General features: G+C 34.9%; 1 protein-coding gene across 1 annotated transcript; it reads right to left on the bottom strand.

Moving 5' to 3' along the window:
- Positions 1–2,776: 2,776 nt before the first annotated feature.
- Smp_134660 (putative radial spokehead-l) lies at positions 2,777–16,292 on the bottom strand (the record flags this gene model as incomplete). Its single annotated transcript, XM_018795895.1, has 7 exons — positions 2,777–2,820; positions 6,940–7,118; positions 9,719–9,964; positions 13,380–13,705; positions 15,487–15,884; positions 15,924–16,005; positions 16,053–16,292. The coding sequence occupies 7 exons, from the start codon at positions 16,290–16,292 to the stop codon at positions 2,777–2,779; spliced, it is 1,515 nt and encodes a 504-aa protein (XP_018650162.1).
- Positions 16,293–16,463: the final 171 nt, after the last annotated feature.

Below are 16,463 nucleotides of genomic sequence, written 5' to 3'. Positions count from 1 at the left end.
CTCATTCTAACAACTTATTTCAGCTAAAATAGTTTAATAACAGATGTTATTCTAACGAATGAGGTTATTTAATTGGTGATTTTGTTATCTTATACTTGTTAACAAGACTACTGACAGATGTAAATATATTTTAAGTGTTATACTAGGTGATGACTAGCATGTGATTTTCCACATTTTAATTAATGAAACATTAGATTTGCCGTCTGTGAGGTGATATTTCAAACGTAGTTTTACCTTTCGAATTTTTGAACACTCATAAATGGTCTTCTGAACAGTGTATCTAAATTATAAAAATTAGGACCAGAAGCTTATCGAATTTGAGAGAATCATTAAACATTTCGATTCATACATTTGTCAAGTTCCATCGGATGATATATTCTAAAAATGAATTTGAGTACAGACTACCTTTTTAATAAAGCCTGATGCAATATATTGTTCATAGTCGGATAGTGTAAACAAAACGTTTAGAATTGAGAAAGAAATCTATGTGAAGTTCATTAAATTTTGCTTGAGCAACTTCGTAGTGTAGCGTTGTGTGGTTACTAGTTCCATATTTTGCATAGTCCTCAGTTATAATGTATGGCATACGTATTATTATGTAAAATGTTCGGTATATACTGAAACGTTCAACTTAACATTGTACCTTGACAAAAACGTACCAACCTATCACAATCAAGCTCATCAGATTTGGATTGAAAATAAAGCTCAACACTGAAGTTGTCGTGCAAGGATTTCCATGATTTTCTGGGCATTATGCAAACCACTAATACATGGCAAGCTTATTTTCTAGAATCCAAGTAATCAATGTATACTGTTTTGTGTTAATTCAAATATTTTTTAACAATCTTTCAAAACCTTGTTCATTGGGATTCACCATTTAATACTAAAATAGATATCATGATGAAGGTCATTGTAGTTAACTGTGTATGCGTGATCCAAACAACATTAATTTAATGATAATTAAATCAATAGCTTATAGTCTGTTAGTGTACTATAAAAGTACACAAGTTAATGTAATGCAACGTGTTCCTCATTGCTATAGGATTCGCTTATTCTTTTAAAATAAGTAAGAGCTACTGACATATAGGTAATGTGATGTTGAAAGTTTGCGAACATTCCTAATAAGTATCAGCTGAAAAGTATCAATCCCTCTAATTGTTCATAAACTCAGGAAGTAGTATATTAGTATGCCACGAAGACCTTATAGCTATTCATACCGAATTAATTTAGAGAAAGCCATTTTTCTAATTGACTATAAGTTATTGGACTATGAACTATCTAGTGATATTGTTATTCTGCCGAAGAGGAATTTGATAAAACTAAACAATAAGGGTAGATAGAGAAGGGAATCAAGCATTTCTCGGATTGTAAACAAAATGGTGGGATCTTTAAGTCCACATCTCTACTTTTTTTAAAAAAATACGTGAATCTATCTGCTAATCACATTCTTCATATACACGCAATAAGACTAGTTTGTTGACATTGCAAAATTGCTTTCTAGATTCAACATTTATGACATATTTCAATATCGTTCCTTTCTATGTACGACTTTTGAATCTTCGATTAAAATCAGATTTTTGTTTTATTCAGAAATGAAGCTTGTATACTTTGTTAGTATCGCGTAGCTATTTAAACTAGAGCTGAATATTATTTTATCTCAGTGATTGTTTTAAAAATAAATCTGTTATTTGAAGCCTGTTAAAATTATTTACACGTATTCCTAATATTGCTAACTGTAAATTCACTAGCCAATTGTGACAGCTGTTTACCATAAAGAGTCAGTCAGTTATTCTACGCATCACATTTATTCATGGTTTACTTCAACCACGTCATAAATTGCCTTATCAGTATAATATTTTGTATCGGAAATTCGGTTCAACTAATATTACCAATGATTATTATGACTCTAGCGCCATCGTGCAGTTCCTCTTATTTCGCATTCCCATTAAGTAATTCCCATCAAATACGTTAAGAGAAAGTGCTATTTAATGCATCGATATATTATCTTTACGATACAAATGTTTAATAATTCCACATAGTCACAATTGATTGATCACTGGGTGGTGATCAATGTCATGCATGTCAAGTCCTTCTTAGTGCTGATCGAATGCTATCGACCACCACCTTACCTCAATATATATATAGTGCAAGCAGTGTCAGTCCTACAGGAGGTTGGTCGCGGCCCGAATAGCTCAGTGGTAACGTCTCTGACTGTGAAGCTGAGTGACACGGGATTGGATCCGCCAGGGAGCATCAGTTCCCTCAAAGATTACAGGTACACCTTGCTGACGAGTGCCAAGTAGCACGAAACCCGGGTCCAGGGTTTCCTGTTGACCACCTCCAACCACCACCTTACCTCAATTCCACATTGGTTTGATGCTTACAAAAGTTTCCAAATGTTTTAGAATCACGGCACTCTGAATTGAGTGTAAGTTTTGAAAGTTAGTACACCACTGTATACAACACCAATCCAGTTAAAATATTTTCCAATTTTAAACTGGTCTTTATTTATTCACTAATCTATGAGTTTCAGTTTTTTTTAGTCTGTGGAATCAATAAGCTATATGGAGTAATAAGAATGTTACTGTGCAAAAACTGTAATGAACTATTGTGACGGCAATAACTGGGCAAGAAAAACTAAGACTGCTAATGCACCACTTTAGTTGTGCAATGTTTCATGGAGTGTATCAAGAAAATCAGGATCTGTTTCATCAACATAAATGACTAGAAGGGGCACTTTAAAAACTTGGGATAATTTGATCACCACACTAGATCATTAAATTAAACCACTAGAATTAGATTTATTTTCATCCTCGAGATCTAAAATGGTCATTCAGAGGTGAAAACGAGATGAATATGTGCTAAGAGAAAAAGATCCTGACTGCTGATGGTGTTCAGGGATGTTTTGAACAATAGAAAAAGATGTGGGTAGTGTACTGCCACATATGAAGAGTACTTTGGAGGGTGATAAGATTTCTGTAAAATAAATTTTGCGTAACAGACTTTTTGTGACATACTTGTTCGATAGACTACATTTAGTGTCCAAAATCTAACGTGACTGGGAGGTTTTCTCATTTATGACTCAGTTAATTTCGTAAGTCAGAATTTTCGTCTGAACGCATTTACTGTGAAATAATGATTCTTCAGCTGATATCCTTCTGTGACTAAAACCTACCTTGAAGTAATAAAATCTTCATACATAATTGTAGTTTCCAATAATATTTGGAGTTTATATAACTTCAGTTTATTATTATCATCACTATTATTATTGTTATTGGCGTTATTCAATATTGTATTTTTGGTACAATATAGGATTCTCAGCACAAGTTTCCTTTACAAAAAAGAAAAAGGCGAAAAAATAACGATGACTGCACACATATATACATAAATTAGGTAGATAAACTACCTGGAATTAAATGAAAGGTTTTTTCAGAGGTTTGAGTCCGAACGGCTTGTCAACGAGAAACGTGTTATTGACCTGATCCGTTCTAAAACCTGTTCATCGCACAGTATATATCCTAGATAAGGTATTGTAGAGTTTCTATATCATTGCTTGAGTGCACGGATTCTAATGTATTAGTGTCTTGTTCAACCAAAAGATATACAAGAAAAAAGATATGAATGACGTGGATGGTTAGTATCTGATAAGATAACACCTGCCAGGAGTTTGCAAGATTTAAGATATCTGTCTTTACTTACTTACATCTTTTACCCCTGGTGGAGAAGCAAAGGCCGCCCATCAGCATTCTCCATCTAACTCTGTCCTCGGCAATCCTTTCCAGTTGCCATTCGTCCTTTTCATGTCTGCTTCGAATTCCCGATGCACTGTGTTCTTTGCCCTTCTTTTTTTCCCCGTTCCCCTTCAGGATTCCAAGTTAGCTATTGCCTCGTTATGCAGTTTGGTGATTTTCGGAATGCATATTCTGTCCAATTTCGACGTCTTTTCCTAATTTCCTCTTCAGCCGAAAGCTAGTTTGTTCTCTCACTCGGTATGCTAATGCTGATAGTATCCGATCAACGGACACTCAGTATCTTGCGTAGTCAATTTTTATAAATACTTGTACCTTTTTGGTGATAGTTGTAGTAGTTCTCCAAGTTTCTGCTCCGCACAGTAGAACCGTTTTGACGTTCGTATTGAAGATTCTGACTTTAATGTTGGTTGAGAGTTGTTTTGAAGTTCATATATTTTTAAACTGTAGAATTGCGGCCCTTGCTTTTTCAATCCTCGCCTTTACATCTGCATCAGATCCACCTTGTTCGTTGATAATGCTGCCTGGGTACGTGAATGTTGTCACCTCTTCCAGAGATTCTCCATCAAATATGATTGAGTTGGTTTTCTCCGTGTTGTATTTGAGGATCTTGCTTTTTTCTTGTGTATGTTGAGGTCTACTTATTCAGAGGCTTCCGCTACACTGGTTATCTTGGCATGCATTTGTTCAAGTGTATAGGATAGAAAGGCCAGGTCATCTGCGAAGTCCAGATCGCTTAGTTGCATCCAACTTGTCCATTGTTTTCCGTGTTTCCCGTCAGATGTCGAGGTTTTCATAATCTAGTCAACCACCAGAAGAAAGAGGAAGGGGGAAAGTAGGCAGCCTTGTCTGACCCCGGTCCTTATTCAGCTTGTGGCTTGACTTTCTTTGCTTTCGTTCGGCTGTTGTTAAGTGCTGTCTTCTTGTTCTTCCTTTCTTGAATCTTGCTCAATTGATGGTGATCAGAAGCCATGTCAGATCCTCTCCCGGTTCTCACATCTTCCATTGACCTTGTGAATTTTTAATTGATACAAATATGATCGACGTGATTCATTGTAGTGTGATCCGTTGGGATCCATGTAGCTTTGTTTATGCATTTGTGTGGGAATATTGTGCCACCTATAACCACTTTGTTAAACGCACATAGATTGGCAAATCTCTCCCCATTTTCATTTCTCTCTCCTAGTCTATGTCGTCTCATGATATCTTCATATCCATTGTTGTTCATTTCGACTTTGACGTTTAGGTCTCCCATCAGGATGGCGAGATTCTCTCTTGGGCACTTCGCTTTGCAGCCTATCGTGAAAATGATCTTTACCATCGTCATTGCTATCATTGGTGGATGCATAACAATGGATAACGTTCATTGTGATTCCGTTCTTCTTTGTTTTGAAGGGTGCTTTGATGATTCTGGATCCGTGAAATTCCCATTCTACAAGTGCAATTCGTGCCTCTTTGGACAGTATCACAGCAACTTCCTGAGTGTGTGGAGCATTTTTCTCTTTGTTAATGGAGCACAGAAGCCTCTTTCCTGTGCCTAACGTTTGCTGTCTAGCATGGGTCCAATGGGTTTCGCTGACTCCAAGTACTGCCAACTTGTATCACCTCTTTTGTGTTGCGATTTGACTGGTCTTACTGATCTCCCACATTGTCCGGACGATCCATGTACCTATAAAAATTGTTGCTCTGCTTGTTAGAAGGGACATTGGCCTCGTGACTTCCTAAGAATCTTGGTCCTTATCCTGAGGCGTCATAATTCTTCATTCAACTCCTAGGATAAAGTTTAAATGATTTGAATTATTTTTTCTGGTTAACAGTTTTTTAGCGAGTTAGTTTTCTACGGGATTGGGTCGCTAACCCCATGCCTAACTCTCCTCCTTTGCCCGGGCTTGGGACCGGCAGTAGCTCTAGAAGGGCTACACGCGGAGTTTGATGTCTATCCATAATCATATTATAAGTGTCTTCAAAAGGTTCACCCTACACCCTGCAAACTGACTTCAGCACTCTCCCCAATACAACAAAGCCTTTACTCAATAGCTCATGGAAGAATAATGGAGAACAGTAGAGAATAGTAGGTTCTATATAGGGATTTACAAATCGAAAGTGTAAATGTTGAGTAATGTCAAAAACATGCAGTCTCTTCATGTAGTAAGTCAGATGGAAACGTTCTTCGATATCAATAAAACGTGAGAAAACTAATTGAGATCAGAGGAAGTACTTACACCAAGATTAATGAACTTTGACACTGTTTATTAAAGAATCTCCAACAATACAAGCTTTATGGGATTCCAACAATGTGTTTAGGTACTGTTCATATTTCAGGCTAAATTTAAGAGTTTGAAATTTAGACGAACTAAGTGTGAGACCATTAACACCAGACCATCGTTCAATAAGAGACAAGAACTCATTCATTTCAAAGTGATATAAGGAGTTGGAAATCGGCATATATACAGTAAGATAGTACGCATATTTAACAAAAGATCTTTATGTGGGAAATGGCAGATCATGTAGAAAGAAAGAGAAAAGTAAAGGGGAAAGAACAGCTCCTTGTAGCACACCGTTAGTCAGTGAGTTATTGAACGCTTTCCTTCAAACGCAGTATACCATCTTCTCTAAGAGAGGTAGGAACACATTACTGAACCAATTATAAGTTTACTTTCTATGACTCATCAATTCCTTACATGTTATTGGTTGATAGATTGATATAACGGATTGTGTGATTGTTTCATCCACGTATACTATGATAATATGTTATTAAAACTAGTCACGTTACATGAGATCCAAGATTCATAACCCAGAATAGAGAACCAGAGTATAAACTAGGTAATACTATATTCACCACAGTTACAAGCAGACACCTTCAGTGAATCCAAAGTAGAAATCAATGAGAGGTTGTGTCTGTTTGCCAACGCTCAACGATTAATCATATTTTATTTTCACTATCACACATCACTGATTATAGTAATCATCTAATAAAACTGATTTTTCGAAATCAGTTACTTGGGTTAGATTGAATTAAAAAGTTTGTGTATAGGTTACTTTTCTCAAAAAATATACATGGGATAATGAGATAATGAATTTATTGGTAAGTGATATGTCTTTTAATCATCATCATCACCACCGCTCTCACCCTCTTCTTCTTCTTCCTCTTCCTCCTCCTCCTCCTCCTCTTCTTGATCCTCATTCTGACGTTGAGCAGCTTCAGCTTGTGCAGCTCTCCAAGCTGCTTCTTCTTCAGGTGTCGGATCGTCAACCTCTGTGATTTCTAGTCCTGAAGGAAATTCTTCAAATGGCTTTGGTATTATTTGAGGACTAAAAGTCATTCCAGTATATTTTAATCCCCAGCCTACGTAGATATTTGCAAAAAATCTGGAAAGTAGCAGGTATAGAACTTTTAACATTGTAGAAACAAAAAGAAAGAAACTTTTATGAGTTATTTCGAACACCGTATATTATGTCGATATATATTACGTCGCCTAGTCAATTATACTAGACGAATTCACGCCATTCAAACCCGTTAGCATAGAGCTAAAGTTCTTGGTTTAATTATTAATAATTCTATTTTATATTTATGTGTTGATATTTCTTAAAATGTTATTAATTTTCAACCAAATTTTGCAAGCATTTAAAAACACAATCTACTCATTTCTGTTAGATAATTTTCGAAGGCAGTTATTTTTATTGGAAAATGATATCAAACGAAGAAATGCTGAAATTCACAAAAAATTTCATAGCTATTTCCTACTTCATCATACACTGATTGAAGTTGGAAAAGACAAACATGGGATTCTGGTCATATAGCTTTAAATGTCGTGTTTATTTCCAAACATTAAGGTTCTTCCTAATATAGAACTGTAGGTGCGTTTTCTCTAAGCAGTTCCAGACTAGGAATAAATAGATATTCAGCAGTACTCTGTTCATAATCTCACATCAGTAAGAAGTAAAAATTAGCTACAAACTATTTTACGCTTGCTTAAAATTTACGTTTACACACTGCTAAATACTCCTAATGGGTTTTAAAACATGTTTATACACAAATGTACTCTTTTGGGTTCAATAATTCATTCGCATGGGTTTAGTTTTGTTCATTTCTCTTATGCTAGCTAAATAAAACCACCTCAAATGTTCTGTGGACATACAGGAGCTGGATATAGTTAGTGTCATGTGAATTGAAGCACTGATCATACATGATAAAATGTTCTTCCGTTTCATCCACATTTGTATTTCAATATTTATTGCTTTCCATGTACGTATGTTTGTATGTATAAATATGTATATGTATTACTTTTCTTGATTTGTATTGCATTATTTAATCAAATATATATGATCTCAAATGTATTTTTTACTTTTTATAAAGTAGAAGTAGAAATCACTACCAAATTTATGTGGTGAAGTACCATTTCACATGTATATATTTATGATATTCGTTGTTAACAAACAGATTACACCAATTGTTATTGGTTCTATTACTGAAGAGTACAAGAACTGATGGTACTGAATTCAGTTTCATATACTTTGTGAATTCACTCTACCGATGAATATCACACTAAGTAGAAAGTGATGTTTATGTTCGTTGATTTTCAATGTTTCTTTAGATTATTTAACATTTTTGATAAAGACTAGTCAGTCAGTCATCTACAACTTAGGACCAGGCACATATATGCATCGGTCCAAGTTGCCTCACCTCATTAGCACAACAAGATGAACACCAGAACCAAATAAGTAGTTACTTCAATGGTAGTAATATATAAAATGAAGATTGCATATAAGAATATAGTACAGGAAGAAAGGAAGATATGAAGTAATTCTGATCTCATAGTTTAGAGGAAAATAAAGAGTGTATACACCTACGCCATTATGATCGGTTCTGAGCTATGTCACCCAGAGTCTCTAACCACTGGTTACGATAGTCACGCGGACCCCAAACAACTAGTCTGCATCTATCAACATGGCTAAGACTGGGAGTTAGTGACTTCAGTGACTGATGCCACGCTTTGGTTTGGCCGTCCCTAACTTTCCTCCAAACTTCCCCAATACTAGTCAGAATTGAGCGTCGTAGTAATCGATGTTCAAGTATACATAACATGTGTCCCAACCATCTCAGTCGATGAAAATTTACAAACTTATCATTCCACCCATCGTTCTAAACGTCTGAGCTGAAAGCAGATAAGAGTGTCGTCTTTTTCCGAAATTGTCTCGCTTACACTTGACTTCTTAATTCCGGTTTCTTTTATTAGTCTAAAGAGCTGTCTTGTGTTATCTACAGACGCTGTGTTTTCCACCTCTTTTGATTTCGTTGCCCACCACTGCTCATGGTCGTTTCCTAGACTTTTGGTTAATCTAGGTCTGATTCGCTTTCGCTCTTCATCGTGTTCAGAGCCTGATGGGATGAGTTTTCGAGAATCCATCAGTGCAATAGACTTAGAAGAAATCCATTGGTTTAAATTACTAATACATGTTACTGCTGTTTCAACAGCTGTTCGTATATCTTCACAAGCAACATCTGGGTCAGCCTCGTTTTTTAGAACTACCTAAGTGTGACTTCAGTTGTTCCTATAATCTACTTGTGACTTTCTCGTCACACACATACAAATGTCGAATGCTGGTTTTTGTTACTACTTTATAAACTCAAAGTGACTATTTATTTACAGTTAATAATAAACATAACTTGATGTTGAATAATTTGAATTTCGAATACTTTTCTGCTATACATTTATCGTCTTAAAATGATATTTTCAGATGCTTTTAAAGTATAGATATTCAGGTAACCTCGGTAAACTTTAATTCTCACGTATCTATCCTTTTGTAAAACTCTTATCAAAGAAATAAATCTATTTTATGTAAGTTAAAGAGAAAGAAAAACTCATTTGACTTCAGAAATCCATGGGACAGTTTGATATATTTATAGTCTATCAGCTAAATTGTGTTTTAGCATTAAAAACTTAGTTAAAAATATTCTGATTCCTTACCTGCCTTGTGCTAATGCATATGCACCAGGCCAAATATTAGATGATAGTACAGCATATGCGTAATGAGGTATTAACTGTGAAGTAATACGAGTTGACCATGGTGGAATACCACCAATTTCTGCATCTTCTGATAATGGGGTTAACAACGGAGGCCCTGTTTCGGGTTCAGGTTCATCAGGCTCTTCTTCCTCATCTTCAGACATTTCATCCTCTAGTTCGTCTTTTGTCTTGATTGCTGTATTCAACCTGATATAGGAGGACGGGCACAAATATTTATCAGTGGAATTAGAAGCTAATGAGACAACACTCGCATAGATATGGATATATGTATGCGTAGATTTCGAGAAATTAAATGGATATAAGTTTAGCAAACCGGTACTTTTAATGCGTTATAGCAATGAAAATACTGTGAAATAGTTATTAAATCTTGAATAAAGTTGTATATTACTCGTCTCAACAGCATTTCGCTCATCTGATTTATGAACAAAATTATGATAATCATATTTATGTTCTTGTTGAAGGCAATTTTTAGCATTTTAAGTACGCCTAAATATTTAAGAATAACCATAATTTGAACGCTTATTTGTCTCTTAATAAAATAATAATTGGGTTCCTTTTGCTTTCACATTGTATACTGTCTAGCAATTACTAATGCTACACGCTTGCATGATTTACTCTATTTTTGGAAAGATCAATTATCCTGACTTTTTCATTTATTCTGTTATTCATAAATTTATCTTCGTCATTTTACTCACGCATAACCTTGATCGTATTTTCTATAAGTGTATGTAGAAATTACGCGTTTATCTGACTCCTGTATTTCTTACATGATTAATTTAAAGTGTCACCTCACGGTTCTCAGTCGGTGTATTAACGAACTGAAATGCTTTGTGAAATCGTCACATCTTTTATTGTTTGTCTGCCGTTCACCACTAGCGTATTTGAAATATACGTCCCTTAAAAACAATTCGAATTTGACTTTTGATAAGGTGTTGTGCTAAACGTTTTAAGTCGACAGAACATATATGAAGTAAACAGGATCGGTATTTCATGAACATCGATGTTGTTCGTTCATTATGGAGTCAAACAATCGGCCACAAAAGTTCCACTTAATGAACTTTACTGTACATCATCACTTTCGAATAATGATAGCGCACTGTTTAATTAACAGAGGTTCAGAATTTTCGACACGGTAAATATTTTTGGTATAGTAGTTCGACTGTACATTAAAGGGTTCAAATTCTGTGCAAACTACTCACAGGAAAAAATAGGTAGGATTTCATGAAACTAAAAAATATGCAGACATCATACATTAGTAGTTCACAAGTAAAACTATGGTATTGAGTATTTTAGAGATAAATCTCATCCTTTCAATTTGTGTCATTCATGGCTTAAAGAATTTATTCATCAATACGATGGGACATTAGTTTATCTTACCTCGTTTTGAGGTAACGAATAGTCAAAAACACAATAAAGTTTGAAAATAGACAAATGAAAATAAGGAAAAATAAGTAGGGAAGAGAAGTGAATATCTTTACACAATTGCTTTTAAAACTCTAGCAGTTTTATCTATAGCTTCTAGCCATTGATTGGTACATTCTCTTGCTTAAAAAGTGAATTGTGAAGGGAAATCATGTAGATTTCTAGGATCACCTACTGATTCTAAAGTTTCAATTCAATAATTTCCAGGTTTCAGTTATGGTACGTAGGTAAAGGTTATTTTTATTTGATTGCTTCATTTATATTCGATAAATTTGATATGGAATCCGTTAATTTGTTTGGTAATTTACAATATATATGCTACAATTCAATTTTCGCAGATATATATTTAAATCAGCTCAGAGTTCTTCAGAATTAAAGCTTGATTCACTTGATAAAAGACCAAAGCAGCTTATTTGAGTTCAGTAACGTTTTTAAGTGTATATATATATAATTCTGGATGAACTTTATGGTAATTTCTGAAACTTCAATAAAGTTCTCTTAGCTCCCTCCCAGGGTTACTGCTAGTCCTAAGTCCAGATAAAGAAGGGTTGGGGATGAGGCTAGTGCGCGATCAGGGTTTTAGATCAATCTGGTCAGTATTGCAGTTTAATTGGAGGTTCTAACTAGTCTCGATGTTCATAATATAGTCTTTTTCACCCATATCAGGTTACTATGTGAGACTGAGTTCACGGCTTTTTATGAGTATTCTACTTTACATATGTGGATGGTACTACTTCCTGTTAAGTCTAACCTTTCGATTTAACGGAGAACGGGACTTTATGGTTGCACATCAGCACCATCAATCTGCTATTAGCTATGTTTTGAGGAAAGCTGCGCTGTGTTGTACGAAATCTCACAAAACTAGAGGGTTTCACTACTTCTTTAGTACGTTTTGAGTCAGTGCTCTACGAAACCTAACGGGCATGGGTAAGTAAATAAAAACAACTTAAATGCATTTTTTATGTTTTATCACTTACATGGTTTAGTGCAGTTAAGAAAAGTGAATTCACTGATCAGCGTGAACTATAAACTAGAAAGAATTCATTTTTACTCAAAGATGTGGAAATGTTGCAGTATTTGTATTGACTGATAAATAATAAGTACACATTTACAAGCTTTATTATGATGCTAATAAAATGTACTCACACGCGTTCACGGTATTTTACAGTCTTTAAGTCCTAGTCCATTTGGGGCTACCAGAGTACGTTTGGACATAACTACAAATTACGGTATTATTCGGTACATTCAGCGCTACTTTTTCTTGTAGCTGTCGTGCGCCTACATTATCCTTGGTCGATTTAATTTACTTATGAAGCGCATAATTTGAAATCACTGAATATTATATCTCTTACCTTCACTTGTAACACTGCTTTCTGCATAATCCTGATGATGCTCAGGAATCAGCATGTATTCTGTAATTAATTTCAGGGTGAATTATTAAATTGTTCTACATGTAAAGTGTAGATTTATTGGTAGTCCTTTCTTCAAAACACATTTTTCACCGGTTCACGGGACTTTTAATAACATAAATATGTTTGAAGAAGAAGAATGTGTAGCAGGTTGAACGATTTGCTTCCAGTTTCGATTCAAAGATTGTCTTAGTCTGAAGCTTGTGTTATTGTTGATCGTTGTCAATTACTTTCGATATTGAATGTAAGTGCATTGTGTGCCCTTGCTGGGTCGTCGACTCACCTTTACTTTAGTTCTTCTCTTTCCCTACCATCTTTAATCATACTAGTCTGTATGCTCCTAGTACACAAAGTACTTTATGGCTAGACACAAACCGCTACAATTGTTGTCAACATGTCTTTTATCAAGTATAGTTTGTACATCAAGAAGGAATTCAATTTGATAGCCACACACTGATATTACTGTTTACGACTTGTTGGCAAAATTACTCATACATAGGTGTATTTATGTACACATCTTGTAGATAATTTTTACTTTATTCAAAAAACAAATTACGTGCTGTTTTACATGTCTTTCCATTTCGGTAAATATTAGAGTGTTTTAGTAACGAGACGTCGTTAAACTTAACTCAAAAAGGAAAGTAGTTATCACCAATAAATTCAATATTCGTCTGCAGTTACAAAACTAACTTATTTTTCTGAAACAGAAATTTAATCAGTTACCAGTAGATTCGTTCGCAAACATATACAGTGAAAAAATTGAAACGTACCAAACAGTACGACCTTGTGGTAATATATAAGCTGTATGATGAACCCAATTAGTTAAAGTAGGGTCAGTCAAATCATAAATAGTCATTGGCTCATATTCAGGATTTTCTATAAAATTTTCTCTTAAAGCATCTTCCTCTGTTTGTTCTTCTTCTTCGTCTTCGTTAAATTGATAATAATTTATTGGAGAAATTGTAGTTGATCCAGATATTCGTGCTATTTGTGCTCGAAGAAAATTTTTTTCAACTCCAGGGAAAGTCGGGAATGTATTAATTTCCGCTTCCAAATCACCCGTACAAAAGTATTTTATCATCCGGCTGGTGACAATCTAAGGGTTTAGAACACTATACTTGTAGTTGTTCTACAACATAGTACACAGTTTGGTAAAAATTCGTAGCACTCAAACGCTAGTTAAAATTTGCTGCTTTTAGGAAATATTTTGTCTATCGAGTATCGTAAAAATAGAAAAAACAAACTTTTCTTCTCAACTGATACTACTTATTAATAAAATGATAGTTTAGATCATATGATTTGCCAGTTTTCTACCTACATTCAGAGGGAAAATGATTTAAATCCAACACACGAAATGTACAACACACTTATAGTTTATCTGCACTGTACGTATTATTATTCATCAAAATGCTGAGTAGACTAGACATTTGGACTTTCACAAGCAATTAGTGATATTAAAAAAATGATCAATATTTATGTCGTTGAGTCAAAGCAATTTGTAAACTTTCGTCAGTAATCAGCGAGAATTCTTGTCTTCAGAAACCGTCTGACTTGCGAGAGTCTATTGTTTCATCTAGTGTATGAAGTTTAACCACCGAAAATACAGAAGAAAGTGAAAGAAGAATTCTGATATTGAAATAAAATTTAATAGACAGTTGTGCCAAATATTTCAAAGTGGTAAGGTTTTTTTAAGGGAAAGAAACGATTATTGTACAACGATTTTTTGGTTTTGCCAAACAGTATAGTAATCAAAATCCTGATTTACCGTTTAAGTTATTATCATCGGTAATTCTTTTGCATGCATTTCGTAGATCAGCAATTGGTGAGACGATTCGATAGTTGATCTGACTCCAAAATTAAACATCTTTTTTTAAACGAGACCATGTATTTATCTATACTACTAATACCGATGCGCCAGCAACCATTGAGGAAGTAATGTTCCACGACTAAACACAATTATTATTTCAAGAACAATCTAGAAACGGGCTATAAATGAATCTAACACGAGAGTACATTTATTGAGGGAATGGTCTGACAAATTCCCAACTGATCGTGAGATGTATGTATAATTCTTGGAGATAAAAAGTTGTTAAAGGTTACAAGGAAATGCTATGGGATGTATGCATTATGGGTACTACAATTAACTCTTGTTACCTTATAATTTTGATGGATCACTTGTCAATTACATTGGTTGCAACCCCGAATATAGGAAACGTCTCAGGTTACTCAGTGACATGGTTGAAAAGTAAGCCTAAATTTCTATGGAGTTATTTAGCGTATATATTGAAAGCCTGGGATAAAGCTTTGACACTGATTATTATTTGCAGCAATAAGTTCTACTTATATGAAGGACTGACTAGAAATTTGTTAAAAAGGAATTGTTCATCCACATTTTGTCACAAAAAATAGATTCGAAGGTAGATAACTTGACAGTATGACAAATAACAGTCATGGTCTCGTGTCTAAGATTGGAGTTGTGCCTCGAGGTCGCAATAGTCGTAAATAATTCCTGTAAATAGTGAGGAATTTTGGTATTATCCAAGGGTAAGGTGTGCGTAAAACATAACATTACATAAGTCATATTGAGTTCTACCACGAAAAGCAAAGGATATCATGTTTAAATAAAAGTTACAATTTAAGTGATCATTGATGACTGGTCCTGTTCCTTCTGTGTTAAATTTTTAGTCCAATGCGTGCCGAAGATGATGTTTGATTGGCACTTGCAGAAAAGACAATGGTCTTATACCTTATTTGAAAAACATAATTGTCTGGTATCATCGCTGTATTCGTACAAGTTTTAATTAAGTGTAATCGTAAATTTGAATAAAGAAATTACAAATATACTAGCATTTATATAGCATGTTTGGAAAAATTTACCTGCTCTGGAGTAACATCAGGCAATCTGACCCAATCGTCGCCTAAAACGTTGCAAACGAAATATGTTTTTCTATTGGTGCCTTTTCCGTGTTCTTCGGGTGGTACTGGTGGTTGTGGTTTCCATTCGGACTTTGGAAGCGGATCCATATCGAGAATTGCCAATCTTTCGCTGAGTTCTACATCTGATCGTGCCGTACTCTCATTATCTCTTAAGTTGGAGTGAGCGTCAGGTGGATAAATATTCTTATCACCAGCTCCTAGTTCTTCTACCTCTAAAACGTAGTAATTCCGGGAAGTTCCTAAATATTTTCCCCAAAACCTGATAAAAGTTGGCGAATTTTTCGTTAGAAACGATCGAATTGATAAGGAAAGATTGACAACCTCTTCCTGGGGGAAGCCTTACTCCAAAAAATTATTGTTGAGATGATAAGACAAACCTATGCCTGCTTGACCCAAAGCAAAGAAAAGTTTAGACAAATCAGGCAAAACTTCAGATACACGAACCTCCTTGGAAGGAACCTGATGAATTTAAAAAAGCGTTCAAATTTGCACAACTCGAAACTAACTGTGAAGTATGACCGACGACGTAACGCTAAGTCAAGATCAGCAGAAACCTCTTTAACACGTCTTATTAAGTGCAAGTCCGCTGAACATTTAAACCTTTTAATCTCGCGACTAAGATTCTCCAACTCTACAAGTGAGTTGTCCCTGTTTCCCTTTAAAATGCTACACAGGACTTGGACTAAATGGTCATAACTAAAAATATTTTGGTAGGATAAGTTAGAAATCAACTTGTGGACAGACATATTGAAACCGCCTTCATTGCATCTTTGTAACAAGCCTTTAGCATGGAAAAATGCGTATCTATTCGGTTTCAGCACAAATTCACCGTTCTCAAGCTCATTTTCATTAGAAACTTGTTCATCATTGCTAACATTAGACATCGTTATTCGCGCTCTAGTGTTGTTATGACAGTC

The sequence above is a fragment of the Schistosoma mansoni genome, chromosome 2 (genome assembly GCF_000237925.1).
Source record: "Schistosoma mansoni strain Puerto Rico chromosome 2, complete genome".
NCBI classification, from domain to species: Eukaryota; Metazoa; Platyhelminthes; class Trematoda; order Strigeidida; family Schistosomatidae; genus Schistosoma; species Schistosoma mansoni.
This window is presented reverse-complemented; position numbering and strand designations above follow the sequence as displayed.